This window comes from Aquarana catesbeiana, linkage group LG13 (assembly GCF_042186555.1).
Source record: "Aquarana catesbeiana isolate 2022-GZ linkage group LG13, ASM4218655v1, whole genome shotgun sequence".
Taxonomy (NCBI): domain Eukaryota; kingdom Metazoa; phylum Chordata; class Amphibia; order Anura; family Ranidae; genus Aquarana; species Aquarana catesbeiana.
Genome location: NC_133336.1, coordinates 90,087,473 through 90,113,185, shown reverse-complemented (window position 1 = coordinate 90,113,185; position 25,713 = coordinate 90,087,473). Strand labels below are relative to the sequence as shown.

Below are 25,713 nucleotides of genomic sequence, written 5' to 3'. Positions count from 1 at the left end.
AAATCAGGCTCACTTCTGCATAGAAATCAATACTGCTTGGAACATACTTCCAGCAGAGGTAGCGAGTCAGTCAATAGTAAGTGAATTTAAGTGAGTTCTTCTTTTTTCCTCTTTTCTTCTTCTTTTGTTTTCTTCTTTTTTTTTTTCCTTCTGTTTTCTTTTTTACTATGTAACCACATAAATGGCAATAGTGGGGGATAGGTTTGAAAACATGTAATAGTTCTGCATTGATTTATAATTATGTGTAATTTAGTATATATAATCTGGCCTATACATGTAATCCCAGCCACATACAAGCAGACATTTTACCCTCTATGCTTCTTTTGAAACATTTGCAGAGTGCCTACAATAAAAGCCGAGTCTGGTTCTGAACTGGACAGCCTGCACACTTTTAACTGCTATTCATACCACTATTTAAAGTAAGGCTTTAGTTAATATGGGCCCTCAGAGCTCTTGGCATAATGGTAACTTCTACACAGTAAGGTAGTCCTTTGTCCTGACACCCGTTCTTACTCTCAGCATCTGCTGATGAGCCGGGTGTCAGCATGAAGTGACTGTATACTGAGGGCAAAGTGAATATGTACTGAATTTGTGCATTCTGCAGTCAGTGTAGAAACTGAAAAGAGTGTTTGTGGGCCTGGAAAGGGGTTTAAAGTGTTACTAAACCTCAAAACAGTAAAATCGGTCTGTATATGCAGTAAAGCATGGTTGTTATACTCACTGTGGAACCTAAGGGGCTAATCCTCTGGATTGTGTAAAAAGACTGTTTGATCCTGTATGCACAGATTCCCCTTATTCCACTGACTCCAAAACATGTCCGGATAAGACAGAGCCTTTGGAGTCAGGCTGCACATGCTCAGTTTGGTGTGTATTTCTTTTTTTTTCTTGGGAGAGTGCATGTGATCAGCACAGGGCCAATCAGCACTGTCCAGATAGAGGGTCAGGGATCCTGCATCCTGATAGGACAGCCAGTGCAAATATGAAAACTCCTTCTACAAACTTTAACCAGACACTGATAGAAGCCACAAGACTGCTATATACTGCTGATGAAAGAAGGTATTTAGCAGTTTATATTTACTAAAATAATTGCATTTCCTTGTTCTGTGTTCTGTGGGAGACCAGATATAGTGAATGCAGGGTCCTGGGTTTAGTAACACTTTTAGGGTGGAGGAGGATTTCATGGTCAGAAATATGGTTTCCACTGTGCAATGTTGATTTTTTTTCATCCAGTGCTAGAAATTGTTGTTGATTTGTTGTGTACATTATTGATTGTTAGAGGAAGCCTTTGTGTATGGGATTAAACAGTATTAGAACCATTGTGGACCATTTGAAAATACTGATTGCCTGGCTGTCATAGCAATTCATACTTGCTGGGTTGCCACACCAGAACAAGTATGCAGATCAGGAGTCCGGAATTCACACTTTTCACTGCATACTTGTTCCAGGTTAGTAACTCAGAGACTGTTGAAGTCATTGGATCAGCGTTCCAGTCGGGCCACTAGAATTTTTTTAGAAGCAGGTCAGCAATGGCAGCCTAGCCTACATATTTCAGCAAAGGTAATCTTTAGTTAAACCTTACAGTATCTAGTATGAGCCTTGCAATTATGGTACAGGTTGACCTCACTGCAAGATCAACTCACAGACCTCACAAAGACCCCTGAAGAGATTAGCAGACAGTGCTGAAGACAGGTGTAATTGGTTAACAATCCTTATCTCTCCTGTGGTCTCTCTTAAGAAATCACTTATCCATGACAGCCCTTCCCTGACAGACAAAGAGCCCCTTACAGAGAGCGTGTGCAGGGGACGCTCAGGTCCCAGTGTGTGAAGAACTGCCATCAGTCTTTAGCTGGCTGGCCCACACATGTCCTTGTTCCAGTGAGTGATGAGTGTTTACTTTCACCAGCCATTATGTCCAGCTAGGATCCCTCCATAACAAATTGGTGAGGATTAGGAATGCCTCTTCACTCACCTGCTACTCAGTGCTACATGCTCTGCGCTCTCCAGCTTTCTATAGCAATCTGCTCAAATCCTAACATTAAAGGGTAACTCCACTTTCGTGGGAAAAAAAATAGCAAATAAAACAAAATAAATAAATCATATACAATTGCGACTCAAGTCATATTGTAATTGAATGTTATTAAAAATTACCTTTCCTTTTTAATTTGCAGCTCTGTAATTTTCTGTAAAATGCAATGCAATATGGCTACCTAGAGGTGTTTTATACACAGAATGTGTACAGAACGCCCACCAGAAACATTATTTCCTGCTTGTGTGATTGGCTCACTGATTTTCCAAGAAGTCTCCACTAAGATACAAGTCAGATTTCCGGCATCCCCTGCAAAAAAAATGTCATTTTTGGTGAGATACTCCCAATAGGAAATCCCAATAGGAAATCACATCTAAAGGGATGCAGACCCTGCAATTTTCCTCATTCGAGCCCTGCAGGTGCAGCAGCTGATTTATAATCATGAAACCACTCCCATTAGATTCACTTTCCACATGAACACAGACAAACATACATGGATTTCTTCAGAATAACAAATGGTAGGAATCTGCAACAAGGTTTGTTAAAATAAAAATAAATTGTAATGTACAGTGCTTCCGGAAAGTATTCACAGCACTTCGCTTTTTCCACATTTTGTTTTGTTACAGCCTTTTTCAAAAATGGATTCAAGTAGTTATTTTCCTCAAAATTCTACCCCATAATGACAAGTTTTACAATGTGAAAGAAGTTTGTTTGAAATCTTTGCAAATGTATTTTGCATGTCAGAGCACAAACCAAGCCATGAAGTCTAAGGAATTGTCTGTAGACCTCCGAGACAAGGTTGTATTGAGGCACAGATCTGAGGAATGGTTTAGAAAAAAATTCTGCAGCATTGAAGGTCCCAATGAGCACAGTGGCTTCCATCATCTGTAAATGGAAGCGGTTTGGAAGCACCAGGACTCTTCCTAGAGCAGGCCGTCCGGCCAAACTGAGCGATTGGGGGAGAAGGGCCTTAGTCGGGGAGGTTACCAAAAACCCGATGGTCACTCTGACAGAGCTCTAGCGTTTCCCTGTAGAGGGAGAAGAACCTTCCAGAAGAACAACCATCTCTGCAGCACTCCACCAATCAGGCCTCTATGCTAATGTGGCCAGACGGAAGCCACTCTTCAGTAAAAGGCACATGAAAGTTCACCTGGAGTTGGCCAAAAGGCACCTAAAGGACTTTCAGACCATGAAAAACAAAATTCTCTGATTTGATGAAACAAAGATTGAACTCTTTGGCCTGAATGGCAAGCATCATGTCTGGAGGAAACCAGGCACCGCTCATCACCTGGCCAGTATCACTATTACAGTGAAGCATGTTGGTGGCAGCATCATGCTGTGGGGATGTTTTTCAGCGGCAGAAACTGGGAGACTAGTCAGGCTCGAGGGAAAAATGAATGCAGCAATGTACAGAGACATCCTTGATGAAAACCTGCTCCAGAGCGCTCTGGACCTCGACTAGAGGGAAGGTTCATCTTTCATCAAGACAACGACTCTTATCACACAGCCAAAATAACAAAGGAGTGGCTACGGGACAACTCTGTGAATGTCCTTGAGTGGCCCAGCCAGAGCCCAGACTTGAACCAGACTGAACATCTCTAGAGAGAGATGAAAATGGCTGTGCACCGATGCTCCCCATCCAACCTGATGGGGCTTGAGAGGTCCTGCAAAGAAGAATGGGAGAAACTGCCAAAAAATAGGTATGCCAAGCTTGTAACATCATACTTAAAAAGACTTGAGGCTGTAATTGGTGCCAAAGGTGCTTCAACAAAAGTATTGAGCAAAGGCTATGAATACTTACAGTGGGGAGGAAGTATTCAGACCCCCTTAAATTTTTCACTCTTTGTTCTATTGCAGCCATTTGCTAAAATCATTTAAGTTCATTTTTTTCCTCATTAATGTACACACAGCACCCCATATTGACAGAACAACAAAGAATTGTTGACATTTTTGCAGATTTATTAAAAAAGAAAAACGGAAATATCACATGGTCCTAAGTATTCAGACCCATTGCTCAGTATTTAGTAGAAGCACCCTTTTGATATAATACAGCCATGAGTCTTTTTGGGAAAGATGCAACAAGTTTTTCACACCTGGATTTGGGGATCCTGTGCCATTCCTCCTTGCAGATCCTCTCCAGTTCTGTCAGGTTGGATGGTAAACATTGGTGGACAGCCATTTTTAGGTCTCTCCAGAGATGCTCAATTGGGTTTAAGTCAGGGCTCTGGCTGGGCCATTCAAGAACAGTCACAGAGTTGTTGTGAAGCCACTCCTTCATTGATTTAGCTGCGTGCTTAGGGTCATTGTCTTGTTGGAAGGTAAACCTTCGGCCCAGTCTGAGGTCCTGAGCACTCTGGAGAAGGTTTTCGCGGGGTTTCCCTGTACTTGGCCGCATTCATCTTTCCCTCGATTGCAACCAGTCGTCCTGTCCCTGCAGCTGAAAAACACCCCCACAGCATGATGCTACCACCACCATGCTTCACTGTTGGGACTGTATTGGACAGGTGATCAGCAGTGCCTGGTTTTCTCCACACATACCGCTTAGAATTAAAGACAAAAAGTTCTATCTTGGTCTCATCAGACCAAAGAATCTTATTTCTCACCATCTAGGAGTCCTTCGAGTGTTTTTTAGCAAACTCCATGCAGGCTTTCATGTGTCTTGCACTGAGGAGAGGCTTCCATCGGGCCACTCTGCCATAAATCCCCGACTGGTGGAGGGCTGCAGTGATGGTTGACTTTCTACAACTTTCTCCCATCTCCCGACTGCATCTCTGGAGCTCAGCCACAGTGATCTTTGGGTTCTTCTTTAACTCTCTCACCAAGGCTCTTCTCCCCCGATAGCTCAGTTTAGCCGGACGGCCAGCTCTAGGAAGGGTTCTGGTTGCCCCAAACGTCTTCCATTTAAGGATTATGGAGGCCACTGTGCTCTTAGGAACCTTAAGTGCAGCAGAAATGTTTTTGTAACCTTGGCCAGATCTGTGCCTTGCCACAATTCTGTCTCTGAGTTCTTCAGCCAGTTCCCTTTTGACCTCATGATTCTCATTTGCTCTGACATGCACTGTGAGCTGTAAGGTCTTATATAGACAGGTGTGTGGCTTTCCTAATCAAATCCAATCAGTATAATCAAATACAGCTGGACTCAAATGAAGGTGTAGAACCATCACAAGAATGATCAGAAGAAATGGACAGCACCTGAGTTAAATATATGAGTGTCACAGCAAAGGGTCTGAATACTTAGGACCATGTGATATTTCAGTTTTTCTTTTTTAATAAATCTGCAAAAATGTCAACAATTCTCTGTTTTTCTGTCAATATGGGGTGCTGTGTGTACATTAATGAGGAAAAAAATGAACTTAAATGATTTTAGCAAATGGCTGCAATATAACAAAGAGTGAAAATTTTAAGGGGGTCTGAATACTTTCCGTCCCCACTGTATGTACATGTGATTTTTTTTTGTTTTGTTTTTTTTTTTATTAATAAATTTGCAAAGATTTCAAACAAACTTCTTTGATGTTGTCATTATGGGGTATTGTTTGTTGAATTTTGAGGAAAATAATGAATTTAATCAATTTTGGAATAAGGCTGTAACATAACAAAATGTGGAAAAAGTGAAACGCTGTGAATACTTTCCGGATGTACTGTACATAGATCACCCAGAGGGGAATGTTTATTTCTCAATAAAAGTGGAGTTACCAAGACCAGCTTTATATTATTTCCATTGTTTTAAATAAGGAACTAATAACATTACAGAATGATACCAATTAACAGTTTTTGCCATGTTTTTTGGATGCAGAAGGGAGGGTAGGTGGGGCATTTACCATGTTTTTTTTAAATAGAATAGCAACCACTAATGAATAAAATAATAGGCAGGCTGCTTTCATGCACCCACAACACCACCTCAGGCTGGAGGGAATCTTGGAAAAGATTGTGCTATATCATGGGAGTTGTTCATTTTTTGGTTAAAGTGTATGTAAACCCATGTACATCCCTTTAGCCATAATATCTGTGGATACAGCAGAAAGTTGTCATTGTACTTCTCATTAAGCAGTCTCTAATACATATGTAGGCAGGTTGCCTACAGACGTGTTGGTTTAGTTAGTGTCTGGCCCAGACTGTGGGGTGTGTGTGTGTGGTAATGTGTGTTCTGCTGTTCCCGGGTTTTTTTGGATCCAGCATACCCACCGGTGATATAAATATGGGGGAAGGCTGGGTTTGAGGTCCCTTTGTTCGGACTGCACTAAGCAGGACATTCTGTGCCTACTGTGGAGGAGGACTGCTGAACCATGCAGTCCATCGGAAGGGAATCCGGAGACCAGCCAACACTTGGAAAACTAAAATAGTCGTAGCTAGGGTTAGGTGATGAACGTTGTTCATGTTGAACTGTAATGCCAGAGACTTCTTAGTAGAGTTGCATCAGCTGTTCTAAGCCTGGTCTGAAGCTATTTAAAAGGGTGCATGTTGGTTTCAGATGTAGCAAAATAACTTGGGTCAGTAAAGCACATACGGTGTATGAACAAAAGCCACTACCACAGGTTTACTTGGCAAGACAGGCAAAAGGAGTTATGAAGTTGCATTGGGTAACCAAGGTACAGTGCAGCTAGTTAAGAAGCATGGTACCTGGTATAGGTGACGGATCCTCTGGTAGTAAGGGGGTAAACGTTCCGGCTCCTTCCCCAGTGGTCGGTTTCCAGTAGTAACCAGAACAAATCCTGCGTTACAGAGATCCATGACCTGGTCACATAGTATGACAGTAAAGGAGTTAACAAGTGCATGCATGAGGTCCACACTAGGTGCAAATAAGTAATTTTTCTTCTTCACTGATGTGCACTGATGAGGCTGCACTGATGAGGCTGCACAGATGAGCACTGATGGGGCTGCACTGATGAGGTGGCATTGATGCGCACTGATGGTCACTGATGAGCTACACTGATGGGGAGGCACTGATAACCTGCATTGATGGGTCTGCACTGATGATCAGTGTAAAAAATGTACTTACTATGCCCTGTCAGATTTGCTTGTTATCGACTCTCCTTTCCTCACACAGAGACAGCGTGTGAGAAAATGAAAGCCGATAAACGGCAAGTCTGTTTACATGTGACCTGCTGTGATTGGATATATGGTAAAGGGCTGTTGTGATTGGCCCTTTACCATTGTCTGTGATCAGCTGTGTCCAAAGGACACAGCAGTCACAGAGCGAGCCTGATGTAAGCCCCAGGGAGTGCATAGGAGGCACGCACATAGGAGGACATCCATGAATGTCCTCCCAGAACTGGAGAGCTGCGCTATAGCCATCTTTTAGCTATAGCGTGGTCGGGAACAAGTTAATGTTAAACTTCCACATGAACGCAGTCCCTGTCCGATCCTGGGCATTGGTAAGCACATGCATGGCGAAAGGTACCCCCACTTGCAGGGCGAGTCTCCTTCCCAGTGCTGACACATTGATTTTTTTTCACTGATAAGATGATTGTTGTTCAGTTCTGCTGATTATATAAGAATTGGCTATGATCATAATGCCCTTGGGTTACCCCAGCAGATACCCCTCAAGCTGTTGGACCTCAAAAAGAAGTCTGTCAGCTGAGATGGACATTCCAACTCATAGTCAGTTGTTTCCTTGCAGTGATAGAGAATCCTGGAATTACTTACATTACACACAGATGTGAATTCTCATATGATGGTAGTGTACGTGTCAGTGTTTCTGAGCAATGAGCACACATAGGCATGAGATTTGCTGCATTGGGTAACAATCTTATCTGTATGGTGCCAGGCAGATTAGGTGGTTGTAAAAGACATGCTTTTTTGCCTCCTTCATGTGGCACTATCTTCTTTTCCAGATCTTGATCTGACTATCTCCTTGAGTGGAGGAGAGGCACATGCATTGATAAATCACTTAAATCACTAGAAGAACAGGCCTAAAATAATCTTTCTCCGCTAATACCTCTGGTGCTGAGTCTGTGTTACCTGTATGACATCAGAGTGTCCTGGGTGAAGACCTTTCAGATGACAGGCTTTAATTACACTTGTGCCCGGCTATCAGTCATACTGTCTATGTCCACAGTGCAAACCAATAGAACAATGGTTTTAAATGACAGTCTTCAGTGATCCTTAACCTCCCAGGTTTTATTACTATCTCTGTCCAAATACAGCAATCCAAGTGGCTGATACTGGTCTGCTTATCTCTGGATGTTATCCAAACTATTAAAACAATGGTTTCCAGTTACAAAGCTCTCAGCTGTGATCCTTAACAAGCCAGGTTTAAATGACCCCTTAATAGAATGCTTTCTGCACCCATAAATCGCTGGAAGGATTTGACTATCAATTTAGTAGGCCATACACTATGTGAATTTCATTCGATACCTAATGAACTAGCTGAAATTCACTCTGTGGGTGACCCTGACATCACCCTCCAGGCCCACATCCTTCAACTGAAAGATCAAAGGAGCCAGACAGGTCGAACAGTGAACGTGTGCATCAAATCAGATGTTGTCGCTGTTTGGATATTCTGACAGCCACTAGTGCTATTTGTCAAAGTACAATAGGTCCAGGAGATTCGTCCACTGCACTGTATAGTGTGGATGGAGGTATTTTTTTTTTCATTCAGCCTGCACACTAAAGTAAAAATGATCTCACTGTGTATGGCCAGCTTTATGCTAGATTCAGTTTACAAAGAGTGGGTTTTTATGTGTCTTTTATTAATATATTATGTAGTCCAACATACAACATTATTTTGAAAAATATACCCTAAAGACTTAGTTCACCTTTTTTGTTTCTAAAATCCAGCTCCCCTATGTACCATAATACCAATAATGTACCTCAGTTGCAAAAAAAATAAAAGCTTTTTTTGATTTTTCAGAGTAATAGGGCGTACACACGGTCGGACTTTGTTCGGACATTCCGACAACAAAATCCTAGAAAATCCGATCGTTCTGAACGCGCTGACGTAAAACACGTACGTCGGGACTATAAACGGGGCAGTGGCCAATAGCTTTCATCTCTTTATTTATTCTGAGCATGCGTGGCACTTTGTCCGTCGGATTTGTGTACACACGATCGGAATTTCCGACAACGGATTTTGTGTGTCGGAAAATCCGATGGAAAATGTCCGATGGAGCCCACACACGGTCGGAATTTCCGACAACACGCTCCGATCGGACATTTTCCATCGGAAAATCCGACCGTGTGTACGGGGCATAAGGCTTTACCTTATCCCCTGCTGTGTGCCATAGAAAACTTCACAACTTCCTGGTGTTTTATTTATTTATTTTTTAATTACAGGTACTTGTATAGCACTGTCAATTTACACAACACTTTTCATATATACAGTGGGGACGGAAAGTATTCAGACCCCCTTAAATTGTTCACTCTTTGTTATATTGCAGCCATTTGCTAAAATCATGTAGGTTCTTTTTTTTTCCTCATTAATGCACACACAGCACCCCATATTGACAGAAAAACACAGAATTGTTGACATTTTTGCAGATTTATTAAAAAAGAAAAACTGAAATATCACATGGTCCTAAGTATTCAGACCCTTTGCTGTGACACTCATATATTTAACTCAGGTGCTGTCCATTTCTTCTGATCATCCTTGAGATGGTTCTACACCTTCATTTGAGTCCAGCTGTGTTTGATTATACAGATCGGACTTGATTAGGAAAGCCACACACCTGTCTATATAAGACCTTACAGCTCACAGTGCATGAGAATCATGAGGTCAAAGGGAACTGCCTGAAGAGCTCAGAGACAGAATTGTGGCAAGGCACAGATCTGGCCAAGGTTACAAAAACATTTCTGCTGCACTTAAGGTTCCTAAGAGCACAGTGGCCTCCATAATCCTTAAATGGAAGATGTTTGGGACGACCAGAACCCTTCCTAGAGCTGGCCGTCCGGCCAAACTGAGCTATCGGGGGAGAAGAGCCTTGGTGAGAGAGTTAAAGAAGAACCCAAAGATCACTGTGGCTGAGCTCCAGAGATGCAGTCAGGAGATAGGAGAAAGTTGTAGAAAGTCAACCATCACTGCAGCCCTCCACCAGTTGGGGCTTTATGGCAGAGTGGCCTGACGGAAGCCTCTCCTCAGTGCAAGACACATGAAAGCCCGCATGGAGTTTGCTAAAAAAAACACCTGAAGGACTCCAAGATGGTGAGAAATAAGATTCTTTGGTCTGATGAGACCAAGATAGAACTTTTTGGCCTTAATTCTAAGCGGTATGTGTGGAGAAAACCAGGCACTGCTGATCATCTGTCCAATACAGTCCCAACAGCGAAGCATGGTGGTGGCAGCATCATGCTGTGGGGGTGTTTTTCAGCTGCAGGGACAGGACGACTGGTTGCATTTGAGGGAAAGATGAATGCGGCCAAGTACAGGGATATCCTGGACAAAAACCTTCTCCAGAGTGCTCAGGACCTCAGACTGGGCCGAAGGTTTACCTTCCAACAAGACAATGACCTTAAGCACACAGCTAAAATAACGAAGGAGTGACTTCACAACAACTCCGTGACTGTTCTTGAATGGCCCAGCCAGAGCCCTGACTTAAACCCAATTGAGCATCTCTGGAGAGACCTAAAAATTGCTGTCCACCAATGTTTACCATCCAACCTGACAGAACTGGAGAGGATCTGCAAGGAGGAATGGCAGAGGATCCCCAAATCCAGGTGTGAAAAACTTGTTGCATCTTTCCCAAAAAGACTCATGTCTGTATTAGATCAAAAGGGTGCTTCTACTAAATACTGACCAAAAGGTCTGAATACTTAGGACCATGTGATATTTCAGTTTTTCTTTTTTTAAAAATCTGCAAACATGTCAACAATTCTGTGTTTTTCTGTCAATATGGGGTGCTGTGTGTACATTATTGAGGAAAAAAAGGAACTTAAATGATTTTAGCAAATGGCTGCAATATAACAAAGAGTGAAAAATTTAAGGGGATCTGAATACTTTCCGTGCCCACTGTATGTTATACATTCACATCAATCCCTGCTCTCAAGGACCTTACACTCTAAGGTGGTATATGGCATGTAGATTTGGGATGTGAGAGCCAGTAAAGCCGACATTTGGCCCGTATGTATGTCAGCTGGCCTGACAGAAGCCGGCTGTGTGGCTGGCTTCTGTCTGCCAAGGATGCAGGAAAACCAACAGCCGACCTGCTCCCCATCAGTGCTCCCCCTGTCAGGACACAACAGCTCAGGGGGGGAGATCGTTGTAGTAACGTTGGATCGTTAGTACAGCGGCTCCGACCGGAGTTGTCAGTTTTTCTTCCTTCAACCCACTGGATTGAAGAAAAAACACTATTAGTGTGTACCAGGCTTAAAGTGGTTGTAAACCCTTATGCCGCGTACACACGATCGGGATTTTGGTCGGAAAAAGATATGATGGCTTTTCTGACAGGATTCCACTCAAGCTTGCTTTGCATACACATGGTCACACAAAAGTTCGCTGAACTTTCGACTGTCAAGAACCGTCAACAATACTACAATGAGCCGAGAAAATGAAGTTGAATGCTTCCGAGCATGCGTCGAATTGTTTCCGAGCATGCGTAGGAATTTTGCGTGTCGGAATTGGAATTGCTACAGACGATCGCATTTTCGGATAGGAACTTTTTCCAACCGAAAAATTGAGAACATGCTTTCAGTCTTTTGCTGGCTGGAATTCAGCCAGCAAAAGTCAGATGGAGCATACACATGGTCGCATTTTCTGACCAAAAGCTCTCATCGGACTTTTGCTGGCCGAATTTCCGATCGTGTGTACGTGGCATAAACAATCCACTTTTTACTACAGGTAAGCCTATAATAAGGATTACCTGTAGCTACCCCGAATATCTCCTAAACCTACACGGTTTAGGAGATATCCCCTGTATCAGCATATGCCAACGTCATCGGCACATGTGCACTGAAGCAATGGCTCGTTCATGCTGTTGCTTCAGCTAGTGTGACGTCATCGCGGCTCTGGCCAGTCACAGCACCGGAGCTTGCGGTCCCCGGAAGTAACTCTGGGAGCGATATCGCCGGCCGGAGCTGTGTACTGGGACCGCTGCGGGGGTTTTGATCTAAGGTCAGTATTTCATAAGGAGCTAGTATGCTATGCATACTAGCTCATTATGCCTTTGTCTTTCAGGTTTTTCTTTAGTAGGTTTACAACCACTTTAAGACACCTCATTAGTGCACACACCCCGTGCACCCTTCAACTAGGTTTGCACGGCATCCCTCCACGCATGCATTTGCCTGGCTTGTCAGTGCAAGCTGCCACAGCTGCTATGTTTGCACGGCATCCCCAGCATCTCTCCAGACTCAAAGCATGCTGTGGTGTTGACCTACCCTTTTATAATTGCCACAGCAACAAGTATCATCATTAGAAGACTTCCTTTCCATTGCTGATCCAGAGAAAACTCAACATTTTGGACTGGTCATTAGGGACAAACAAACCGGGTAAAAATCCCTAACAGAAATACCGACAGAAATAAAATCCTGTAAGGGTCGATAACTCTTACCGACTACCCAAAACTAACTTGACTTTAGATACACTTTAACTGTCAAAAGGCAGTGTAAATAAAAAAAAAAAAAACTGCCAGTGACTATAAATAAAAACAAACTGTGCAGCTTTGATTAAAGTAGAATGATGCCCTTGCTATAAGTGTAGGCCATTTACCTACCTCCCGAAGCCTGGCCAAAAAACTTCTAGAGGTGGCATCATCCTGTCCTGCCTTGTAGATAGGCCATTGCTAAGACACTCTTAATCGTTACTGCTCACCCCATCATCACAGGAATGAGCTCTCAAACCCCTGCCCCACATGCGGGGTCCACCATTATTATCATTATACAGGATCTATATCATTATACAGGGTCTATATAGCACCAACAGTTTGCGCAACGCTTTACAAAATGAAGCAGACAGTACAGTTACCATATGATTCAATCCAAAAGGAATCAGAGAGCTACTCCAACAGGAGAGAGAGAGAGAGAGAGCACATGCAAGGGGGTTTGAATCAGCTGGGAGTGTCTTAGCAACATCGCAGCAAAAGGGTTGGGTAGGAAGATGCCATCTCTGGAAGTTTTTCAGCCAGGCTTTGGGAGGTACGTAAATGGATTAGACCTATTATAATGGCATTATTTGACTTTAGTCAAAGCTGAACAGTTTATTTTTATCTATAGACACCCCGTATCTGCATAGGCAGTTTTTTGGTAAAGGTGAACTATGGTTAACCACTTCAGCCCCAGAGGGATTTGCCCCCTTAATGACCAGGCCTTTTTTTGCGATACGGCACTGCGTTGCTTTAACTGACAATTGCACGGTTGTGTGACACTGTACCCAAACAAAATTGATGTCCTTTTTTACTCTTTTTTTGGTGGCATTTGATCACTTCTGCCGTTTTTATTACTTGAAGCCATGGCAAAAAAAGACCAACAATTTTTACTTTCTGCTATAATACATATCCCCAAAAAATATATAAAAAAACACATTTATTCATCAGTTTAGGCCGATATATATTCTTCTACATATTTTGGGTTTAAAAAAAATCGCAATAGGAGTACATTGATTGGTTTGCTCAAAAGTTATCACGTCTACAAACTATGGGATTGATTTAGGGATTTTTTTTGTAATTGTTTTTACTGGTAATGATGGCGATCTGCGATTTTTAGCCAGACTGCGGTGCGGCGGACAAATCTGACCCCAAATGCCACTTTTTGGGGACCAGTGACATTATTACACAGATCAGTGCTATAAAAATGCACTGATCAATGTAAAAATGACACTGGCAGGGAAGAGGTTAACACTAGGGGGCGATCAAGGGGTTAAGTGTGTTCCCTGGGTGTGTCTAACTGTAGGGGGGATGGGCTGCCAGGAACATGACAGAAATCGCTGTTGCTGATCACTGGGAACAGTAGATCGATGTGATGTCACTAGGCAGAATCGCCTTGTTTACAGTTCCCTGTTCTGCCTATCCTCACCGCAATCGCGGTCACCGGTGGACATAGAGTCCGTTGGGCACGCTCCCGCGGCACGCGGTGGGTGCGCCCGCTTTCCCCCTTGCACTGACTAACGTACAGGTACGTTGATTCGCGCAGGAGAGCCGACCTGCCACAGTAATTCTGCGTGAGCGGGTTGGCTAGTGGTTTAAAGAGTGCAAAACAGACCATAAAAACAGAAGCAACTGTAATGCCCTGTACACACAATAGGATTTTCCGATGGAAAATGTGTGATAGGACCTTGTTGTTGGAAATTCCGACCGTGTGTAGGCTCCATCACATTTTCCATAGGAATTTCCAACACACAAAGTTTGAGAGCTTGCTATAAAATTTTTCCGACAACAAAATCCGTTGTCAGAAATTCCGATTGTGTGTACACAAATCCGACACACAAAGTGGCACGCATGCTCAGAATAAATTAAGAGACAAAAGCTATTGGCTAGTCCCGACATACGTGTTTTACGTCACCGCATTCAGAACAATTGGATTTTCCGACAACTTTGTGTGACAGTGTGTATGCAAGACAAGTTTGAGCCAACATCCGTCGGAAAAAATCCATGGATTTTGTTGTCGGAATGTCCGACCGTGTGTACAGGGCATAAGAGTTTACTTTTGAGAAGAGAGAAAAATATAATGAATTATGTAAATGTTTTAACTAACTTCATATTTTGTTGTTAAAGAATTTTGCAGGATGGGATCCCTACTTCAGTGCTTCGGTCAAAGGGTCAGACTGGTGGTATTGTCACTCTGCCCCCTCATAGTGCACGTAGCTTAGAGGAGTGGCAGAAAATTGCTGAGTATTATGTGGAAGGACCTCGTATGGAGCTCATTGGAGAGCAGGTAACTTTCAGAAGAAAAGCTTATTCAAAGATTTTACAGATACTGGGGTTTATTTACTAAAGGCATATAGACTATGCACTTTGAAAAGTGCAGTTGCACTCTGCAAGTGCAGGTGCTCCAGAATTTTATAAATTGCTTACTTCCATCATCCAATCATGTGCAAGCAAAAATGCTGTATTTTTAATTTTCCTTGTACGTGAATGGATATTCTTTGCAAAGTGACGCTTCACTTTATTTACTAAGCTCTGGAGCAACTGCTCTTGCAGAGTGCACAGTTTATTTGCCTTTAGTAAATCTATTCCTTGGCCTGCCATTTTTGGAGCTATGGAGCTCTTTGGAGGTGGAGTGGACACAGTGTATGGAACGCCTGTGAGGAAGGAGTATTCAAATCAAAATTCTACCAAGCTCCATTTTATACATCATACATTATAATTTTAAAGGAGAAGTATGGTCAAAACTATTTTGACCCTATATCCTTGGAGATCACAGGAGTGCACTTCCTGCACTCCTGTGACCTATATACATCACTCAGCCACTCCGGATTCTGGAGGGATCTCGACTCTAATGTTGGGATCCACTAAGATGCCTCACCAGCAGCTGGCTTAGCCTCTCAGCGTGCTGCTGAGAGCCTGAGCAAGCCGCTCCTGCCCCCTCCACAGCCCAGCTCTCGAGTGAGCGCTAGAGGGGCAAAGCAGAGAGCTGGAGACTGACAGTCACTGCTTTGTGCTCAGAGCAAACCAAGAACTGAGTGATGAGCGGTCTTTATTCGCTCAGTTCTCGGTCTTAGAGGCGGTGTGTAGGACCAATGCTGCATCCATCTAGGTAAGAACAATTGTTTGTTTTCTTTAAAACCCTCACTTTCTTTCTTAACTAAAACTCAAGCCTTTCTGTCAACTGGTTATGGTGTCCTAACTGCTGTGCACATATCAAAGATCGGAACTAATTCAATGTTGTTATCTGCTTAGCAGTACAATATTGCTGCGCAGGTCTGAACATAGAAGAAAAAACCTGCAAGAAGCAATGCTGTCTGCCTCTGCTCTTACCTGAGTAAGACACATTGTGCAGCTAAGTTGGTGCATGCAAGTACAGTTATGCCTGGTACACACAATGAGATTATTGGACGAATGATCTTCTGTTTTTTTTTTTTTTTTTGCATGCTAATCTCATATCTAAAATTAAGAGGTTACTAAAGTTATAAAGATTCTCGTATGACAGAACAAAAATTCTGAGGTGATGTAATGTATTGTATTTGTATTGTATTTTCGTACGCAAACTGAACTGAATGAACAAAAATCGTACGATTTGGTATCGTACAAGAAAACTTTTTGTGCTTCTCCCATCGGATATTATCTGTTGAACTGCCATGATTGGCTGTCAAAAGCTGTGTACTAACGATCAGATTATCGTTCCATCGATTTGAAAGCGGTATATTTGTACAGTTTTCTGATCGTGTGTACAGGCCATTAGGTTGATTTATCAAAGGCAGCTCACTTTGCAAAAGAATTTTCCCCAGAGCATAGTAAATGAGGTGAAGTTCTGCTGACTTTCCTCATCCAATCATCTGCATGCAGAATTACTTTTATTTTCCTTGCATGCAATTGGGTAATTTTTATAAAGTGAATTTTTACCACATTGACTAAGCTAAGGCAGGCCATACATGGTGTGAATTTCGTTCCTGCCACCTATCAGTGCCCACCAGTGCCACCTCATTAGTGCCCATCAGTGCCGCCTATTAGTGCCCATCAGTGCCGCCTATTAGTGCCCATCAGTGCTGCCTTATCAGTGCCCATAAATGCAGCCTATTGGTGCCCATCAGTGCAGCCTCATCAGCGTACATCAATGAAGGAGAAAAATTACCTATTTGCAAAATTTATTAACAAAACATAAAACGTTTTTGTATTTTTTTTAAATTTCGGTCTTTTTATTTTTTTAACAAAAAATAAAAAACCTAGAGGTGATCAAATACCACCAAAAGAAAGCTCTATTTGTGGGAAAAAAATGATAAAAATTTCATTTGGGTACCGTGTTGTATGACCGCGCATTTCTCGTTCAAAGAGTGACAGGGCTAAAAGCTGAAAATTGGTCTGGGCAGGAGGGGGGTTTAGGTGCCCAGTAAGCAAATGGTTCATTGTATATTATAAGCATAAATGTTAAGCAGTGTAAGACAATGGACATGTAGAGCTGTTGGGAGTTTGGATGTTGATGGAACTTTATAATTTACTGTGATCATGTAGTTGTCAGTGACAGTATGTTTTTTTGTTATTTCCCAGGCATTTCTGAACTCTGAAAGCTTAAAGATGTTTTGGGCGCCAGCTCCTCCTAAATTCTCTGCCCCTTTGTCTTTAATGCAGGAAACCTTGTTCTCTAAATATGAGGTAATACTGGGAAAAAAATAATGAAAATTGCTGGGATGAGATCTACATAAATATTCCAGAAATGGCAACCATGCTTTGTGAGGGAGATCCTTAAAAGTGTAAAAATATCATCCTGCTCCTCTTTGGACCCTGGTACAAAGGCATGTAGGCCTTCTCCTTAGACTTGAGTTTTCTATGATGAATCAGAGCATTACATTTATAGATGGAAGATAGATGGAAAAAGTGAAGTGCTGGCAGGGGATATATATATATATATATATATATATATATATATATATATATATATATATATATATATATATACGTGTGTATATACAGTGGGGACGGAAAGTATTCAGACCCCCTTACATTTTTCACCCTTTGTTATTTTGCAGCCATTTAAAAAAAAAAATGATTTAAGTTCATTTTTTTTCCTCATTAATGTACACACAGCACCCCATATTGACAGAAAAACACAGCATTGTTGACATTTTTGCAGATTTATTAAAAAAGAAAAACTGAAAAATCACATGGTCCTAAGTATTCAGACCCTTTGCTGTGACACTCATATATTTAACTCAGGTGCTGTCCATTTCTTCTGATCATCCTTGAGATGGTTCTACGCCTTCATTTGAGTCCAGCTGTGTTTGATTATACTGATTGGACTTGATTAGGAAAGCCACACACCTGTCTATATAAGACCTTGCAGCTCACAGTGCATGTCAGAGCAAATGAGAATCATGAGGTCAAAGGAACTGCCTGAAGAGCTCAGAGACAGAATTGTGGCAAGGCACAGATCTGGCCAAGGTTATAAACAAATTTCTGCTGCACTTAAGGTTCCTAAGAGCACAGTGGCCTCCACAATCTTTAAATGGAAGACGTTTGGGACAACCATAACCCTTCCTAGAGCTGGCTGTCCTGCCAAACTGAGCCTTGGTGAGAGAGGTAAAGAAGAACCCAAAGATCACTGTGGCTGAACTCCAGACATGCAGTCGGGAAATGGGAAAAAGTGTAGAAAGTCAACCATCACTGCAGCCCTCCACCAGTTGGGGCTTTATGGCAGAGTGGCCCGACGGAAGCCTCTCCTCAGTGCAAGACACATGAAAGCCTGCATGGAGTTTGCTAAAAAAAACACCTGAAGGACTCCAAGATGGTGAGAAGTAAGATTCTTTGGTCCGATGAGACCAAGATAGAACTTTTTGGCCTTAATTCTAAGCGGTATGTGTGGAGAAAACCAGGCACTGCTCATTACCTGTCCAATACCGTCCCAACAGTGAAGCATGGTGGGGGCAGCATCATGCTGTGGGGGTGTTTTTCAGCTGCAGGGACAGGATGACTGGTTGCAATCGAGGGAAAAATGAATGTGGCCAAGTACAGGGATATCCTGGACGAAAACCTTCTCCAGAGTGCTCAGGACCTCAGACTGGGCCGAAGGTTTACCTTCCAACAAGACAATGACCCTAAGCACAAAGCTAAAATAATGAAGGAGTGGCTTCACAACAACTCCATGACTGTTCTTGAATGGCCCAGCCAGAGCCCTGACTTATACCCAATTGAGCATCTCTGGAGAGACCTAAAAATGTCTGTCCACCAACGTTTACCATCCAACCTGACAGAACTGGAGAGGATCTGCAAGAAGGAATGGCAGAGGATCCCCAAATCCAGGTGTGAAAAACTTGTTGCATCGTTCCCAAAAAGACTCATGGCTGTATTTGATCAAAAGGGTGCTTCTACTAAATACTGAGCAAAGGGTCTGAATACTTAGTACCATGTAATATTTCAGTTTTTCTTTTTTTTTAAATCTGCAAAAATGTCAACAATTCTGTGTTTTTCTGTCAATATGGGGTGCTGTGTGTACATTAATGAAGAAAAAATTACCTTAAATGATTTTAGCAAATGGCTGCAATATAACAAAGAGTGAAAAATTTAAGGGGGTCTGAATACTTTCTGTCCCCACTGTATATATAGTATTATCCTAGTTCTTTATGAAAATACATTTTATTGTTTTTTTTAATGAAAATATAACTGGATTAAACTGTGTTTTTATATTTGCCAGAAATTCATCTGTAAATAAATCTTATCATGTGCAATGCCACTAATGTCCACATGATGTCATCACTGCATTGGAAATGTTTTTAGTTAGTTTAGAGCAGGTTTTCAACCATGGCTGCATGGAACCCTAGAGTTCCTTCAAAGATCACTAGGAAATCCTTCAGTACTAGTGAGCAGTGGTGGATGGATTTTCAACAGACCGTGCCTGCATAGTTCTGGTACTGATGACACTCAGAAGAAGGTACTACTCTGAACTGGTTCCATAAGTTATCAGACTGGAAATAGCCACACACAGACTGCAGATTCTTAGCTCAACCCTACGGGGCTATTTAAACAGGGATTACCTCCGTCCTTCCTCGGTCACAAATTCACATTTTTGGATTTCATTGTGGCTTTGTGGTCTTTCTGTTTGGACCAAATAGGCTCCAGACTAGAGATGCAAAATTTCTGGAAGTTTTGAAGCCATGGGAAAAAAAACATTTTTCCCCTATTTTTTTCCTGAAAAATGGAAATTTATGGAAAAATTAAAAATAAATTCAGTGTGCAGTAGTTCTACAAATTTAAAGTCATTTTGTCACATTGGGAACAAAAAATGCAGTGCATTTAAAAGGATTATGCTTGAAATAAAAATACAGCTTATTCAGCAAATAAACTAAACTTGCGATTTATAAATTGTATTTTTTTATATTACAAATGGAACAACAAGGACTGTATATGTGAAGAACATTTCACCTATACATATGATAAAAGGTAACCAACCCCCCCCCCACACACACACACACACACCCTTTCCCTCATAATAATTTAAATGCTTCTTGCCAATATGCATTTTCAGTTATTAACAATGCTGATCCGGAAGCATATATCCAGAAGCTCCTGCAAGAGATTGATCAATATACTCCTGATTTTAAGGTGTCATTTTATTTATAAATGAAGGGATTGTGTATTTTTTGGGAGGCGGTGGTTTGTAACACTTTCTTACTTGAAGATGCTGCTGGTGAAGAAACACTTTGTGATGATCCAGAAACAGCAGAAAGAGTGTATCTGTAATGAGAACTCTGGAGGGAAAAGCTACTTGCACTTTCATTATGGTCCTCATCATTTCATTCCATAAAGTATTTTTGAATGTCTTTAGGGCCCCTCTGGCATGCAAGGATGTGTTTTGTAGCATCTGGAAAATCATATTTCTTCTCACAATATTTGCAAATTGCAGCTTTGTTCTCAGCAGAAATTGCACTTGGAAATGTTTTCAAACTCTCAATATGTTGGTCTCACCATTTTACTGAGTGGAAGAAAAAACTATTTACTTACCAGACTATAGGAAAACATTATATGCTGTGATGGTGGGGAACATTAATAGGAATCATTTAAAGGTCAAATAAGATAAACTAATTTTGTCAGACAAATTTACGCTCTTACCTATCAATTAAGGCCTGAGAGGACAGAAACTATCACCTACTGTATCCCAACAATCACCCAACTCTAGGAGGTATAAGATGGAGCCCACAAGCAAGCTCAAATGGAGCCTTTCCCCTGCAATTCCCCCTAGTGGTAGAAATGCATATTTCTCTTGTTTGCGAACTGCATTGAAAAGTACAGTGTTACTTGAATTGCATTCCAGGATTTGCTTGTCTTCAGCCGAGAGAACTTGCAATAATTTAAGATTTTACATAAAGTCTCATAAATCTTTCATTAAGGTCTTTATGTTATGTAGATGAATACCATGTCATAGATATATTATTTATCATTGTAAAAAACATATTCCACACTCCCTTTCTTAGCTTTGAAAAAAACAGGGGCGAAAAAACAGTTTTGCTTTCCCTGAATTTTCCTTTTGTTTTCCAGGCCTTCCCATCCCTACTCCAGACACCATGTGTTTGCACCCAGTCTGCTCTCATGGCAAATGGGAGCACTTACCATTTTATCCCTTGGGATATCTGTCCCAATGTTTTAGGGACACGTTCACTGCTGAAACAGGCTCCCTCCATGTCACTTACTGTATAGCCACAGTATATATATATATATATATATATATATATATATATATATATATATATATACATATATATATATATATTATGATCTGTTTTTATATGTTTCAGAGCTGCTTAGATGAACAGGAAGCAACAGAAGGATTACTGTCGATGGAGACTGAAAGTGAGTCATCAGAGGAAGAGAATATGGACCCAGAAGACCTTGCAAAGCTGGTAATTCCATGATGTGAGAACTTCTATTAATATGTGGTTATTCCGAAAGTACACTGAAAGACAAGTTCTTACAGGCCTTGTTATCTTCAAATTTGTACATACTCAGATGGCTATTTAGAAGCTATTGGTACAAGGAGATGAACAAATGATATTATGTGAAGCTATTTATTCAGCTGGAATGCATGTGTATTTAATCATACTGTACATTCTTTGTTGTCTGTCATTGTTTCTCCTGCTCAGAATGAGAGACTTTAGCTTGTGTTTAGAGTATCTATAACCAGAATGTTTCTGTATTAGTGACACTAGCTACCAGTACAAATAGAGGCAGTGAATTCCCTGAGCAGGGACAGACAGTAGTATAAACCCTGACAGGGGTTGTAACCCTTCACACTCCATTAAAAAGGAAAAAAGTAAGTTTTGGCTCTAGACATACTTTAAAATATAACGTCAGGAAGATTTTTAGAAAATCTCCCCATTGCAATTATATATCCAATGATTAGTACATACCATAGCTACTCCTGTTGGAACTGTTGATCCATCAACTATTGATGCTGCTGTCGGGAGTCCTCTCCTAAAAAAGCCCTGGTCCTTCATTCCTCATCATTCTGTGTTCTGCAAACTGAACGCATTCACAGTCCGTCCTCTCCCATCTGCAGCTTAGCAGCTGATCCAGAAGGTTCAAACTCTGCACATGTGCAGTGCACACAGCTAGGGAAGGAGACTGCACATGCGCACAGTTTGAATACCCAGGGCGCCCCCAAAGGGGTGCATTTTTGTGAAATTTAGGTTGTCCTGCAAACAGCAGGATGTCGAGGAATGAAAGGCTAGGCTCTTTTTCTGAGGAGGACCTCCAACAGCTCTAATGGGATGGCATTCATCATTTTTATCAGGAGGCACTATGGTATGTAGTCAGTGGTGTATTTTGGTTTTGTGCTGCCCTAGGCAAGACTAAAATTGGGCACCCCCCCATCTAAATTTGTCCCACCCCAGCCTCTTTAAAATTGTGCACGCCCGTGTAACAGTGACAAACGACTTAAGTGGCCGTCCACCTAAACTGACAAGCCGAGCAAGGAGAGCATTCATCGGAGAAGCAGCCAAGAGGCCCATGGTAACTCTAGAGGATCTGCAGAGATACACAGCTTAGGTGGGCGAAACTGTCCACAGAACAATTATTAGTTGTGCACTCCACAAATCTAGCCTTTATGGAAGAGTGGCAAGAAGAATGCCATCGTTGAAAGAAAGCCATAAAAGGGCTCATTTGCAGTTTGCAAGAAGCCATGTGGGGGACACAGCAAACGTTTGGAAGAAGGTGCTCTAGTCAGATGAGACCGAAATTGAACTTTTTATCCTAAAAGCAAAATGCTATCTGTGGCGTAAAACTAACACTGCACATTACCCTGAACACACCATCCCCACCATGAAACATGGTGGTGGCAGCATCATGTTGTGGGGATGCTTTTCTTCAGCAGGGGCAGGGAAGCTGGTCAGAGTTGATGGAAGATGAATGGAGCCAAACACAGGGCAATCTTAGAAGAAAACCTGTTAGGGGGCGTACACACGGGCGGACTTTCCGACCGGACTGGTCCGATGGACTTTCCGACGGACTTTTGACAGACTTCTGCCAGACTTTTTTTACGAACGGACTTGTCTACACACGACTGGACTTTCCGGCAGACTATGTCCGCTGGTCTTCCCGACGGAGTTACGACGGACTTTCCGAATGAACGGACTTGCCCACACAGGAAGAAAACTCTAGGGTTATGTGGAGAATATGTTGATATCCTCAGGTCACTAATGACATATGGTTCACCGTAGTAGAGTTTTGGTTGAGTGCATCGGGGTAGAATGAGTAGGGCATAAAGCACACCTGCCAACTAGGCAACAGAGCCCACGGATCGGTGAAAATGCAGACGACCCTGGATGCAAAAAATATATAAATATATGTATGAAAAATGGTATAGTTACCTGCTGGGTATATAGTGTGCAGAGACAGAGACTCACAATATGGATGTACTAACTATATAAGTGTCATATTAGCACGTGCACACAGGGAGATTTATCATAGTATAGGCATAGTAATGTTTAACAGGTGAGTGACCTGTATAGTACAACAGCCTACATTGTCTTAAAAGACCAAAAGCAGTCAAAAGGGGTCATATGCAAAAAGCAAGACTTACTTGTCACTGCTGATGTGAATGGAACTGCCTTCCATGTGGGATTGTGTGATCCTGGCTGTGCAGCAGCTGGCTAGTAGTGTACCTGTGTTATTTGTAGGTGGAAAAGTCCAGTGGTACATGCCCTAGGCAGGGAAGAAATCCAATACCTGGTGCTAATAGGCATCAGGTGACCGGAGGGCCCATCCTAGGATTGACGAGCTTCTACCGATCAGCTGTGTTGCGACATGTCCAGGAATTTGTCTGTTAGATGATCCCCTGGCACAAGCAGCGTCCAGCGTCAAAGCGCAAGCGGCGCGATGATGTCAGGCGTCACGGGGCCGCCGACACGCGAGATTAGCGGTATGTCCCTGTCAGAGTGGAGAAGACAAGCTGCGCATGCGCAGATCGGTGTATAACGCTGGTCCATAGTGCAGATATGGAACTGAGCCCAGAGTGGGTGCCCCGAGGTGCAAAAATTGCCTGGGGGGCTCTGATGCAAAAAATAGTAGTGGCAGGGCTGATAACAGGTAACAGCACAAAGTTGTTGAAGTATCCAAAAAAGCTGTGCGAGGGGACATAGACTGAAGGGATGACGCAAAACCTAAATGGTATAGAACAAAGATATAATTGATAACAATAAGGAATGGAATACATATGTAATTTCAAAAGAAACAAAAAAATGGTAAGTAAAAATATAAATGGACACTTATGTTTGCATACTATATAAAAGACATTTGTGGATACATAGCGATAACTTTTAGAGCCAGGAAAACCATCTAAAAAGATGGTGAAAGTGGGGTTAACATGAAAAGACAGATATGCAGAGGCACTGTAGAGATATGATAATACACATGTCTCAAGATATATATATATATATATATATATATATATATATATATATATATATGTATCACATGAAGTGTGAGGGCATGTGGTCACATATCTCTCTCAAAACCTCCAGATGAGAAGCCCTAGAAAAAATGGTTTAAAATTGAAGGCCTCGTTTAAGCCAGGTGGTGAGGTGGCGTTCAAGTCTGAGATCCATCTTAGCTCATGTTTGGGGAGGAGGAACTTGTTAAATTCTCCTCCCCGAGAGCCTGGATGTACTCTGTCCAGCACCAAGATTGTGACTCTAGGGAAACGGTAGTTGTGGACCTGTGCCACATGTCTCCCCAGAGGCAGATTCGGGTTGCTGATTTTCATGGCCTGAATGTGACGGTAGATTCTTTGGCATAATTTTTGTATGGTTTTACCTATGTAGTAACAGCCACAATCACATTGTGGCAAATAAACAGCTAGCATGGTCTGGCAATTGGCAAAGTGCCTAGGAGTACAGGTCCAGCCTTTGGGCAATCGTATATTTTTCCGAGTGTCCATGTATCGACAGTATGCGCATGAGCCACAAGGAAAGGTGCCAAATAGTTTGCATGGGTCACCTTGAGTTGAACCCCTGAATTCACTTTTATCTAGGATGTCACTGACAGAGGTGGCTCGTCTGCAGGTGCCAGGGGGAGCTGGAGGAACAAACGTTCCTATCGTGGGATCTGAGGCTAAGACATGCCAGTATTTACTAAACATTTGTCTGACTTTAAGATGTTCATTGGAATATGTGGTGATGATTCTTGTGTATTGATTAGAGGTAGATTCATCCTTTTTTATTGGAGAATAAAAGATCATGTCTATTTATGTTGGCTACCCGGGTAATGCCCTTTTCAGGCATTTATGACTGTATCCTCTCTCTAATAGGCATCGTTTGAGGCCTTTTGCCTCATGTTTGTAGTCTCGCTGTAAGGAATCATTAGTGAAGTTGCACTCAGTTTGCAAGTACTGGCTGTAAGGAATTGAGTTAACTAGGGGCCTGGGATGGAAACTGGATGAATGTAGAATAGTATTCCCTGCAGTTAATTTTCAGAACAGTTTACAGGATAACACATTATTAGGGTCTTTTATAAATTTCAACATCCAGGAAAGTGATTTTGGAGGTACTGGATGACACAGTAAACTTTAGGTTAAACCCCTTTTGATTTAGGGCAGCCAAGTACTTATGTAGTAGGTCCTCTGGACTGTCCCAAAAGACGAAGATGTCATCTATGTACCTGGGCCACATATTAACGTGGCACAGG

The 25,713-nt window shown here is 42.0% G+C and overlaps 1 protein-coding gene across 1 annotated transcript in view; it reads left to right on the top strand.

Annotated features, from left to right (window-relative positions):
• Positions 1-25,713, top strand: part of TTC6 (tetratricopeptide repeat domain 6) — a 305,088-nt gene that overhangs the window by 57,977 nt on the left and 221,398 nt on the right. Inside the window, exons 7-9 of the mRNA XM_073610036.1 lie at positions 14,662-14,821; positions 17,092-17,196; positions 21,330-21,434. Of these exons, the coding sequence (XP_073466137.1) occupies positions 14,662-14,821; positions 17,092-17,196; positions 21,330-21,434 (370 nt within the window). The remainder of the gene's footprint in view (positions 1-14,661; positions 14,822-17,091; positions 17,197-21,329; positions 21,435-25,713) is intronic.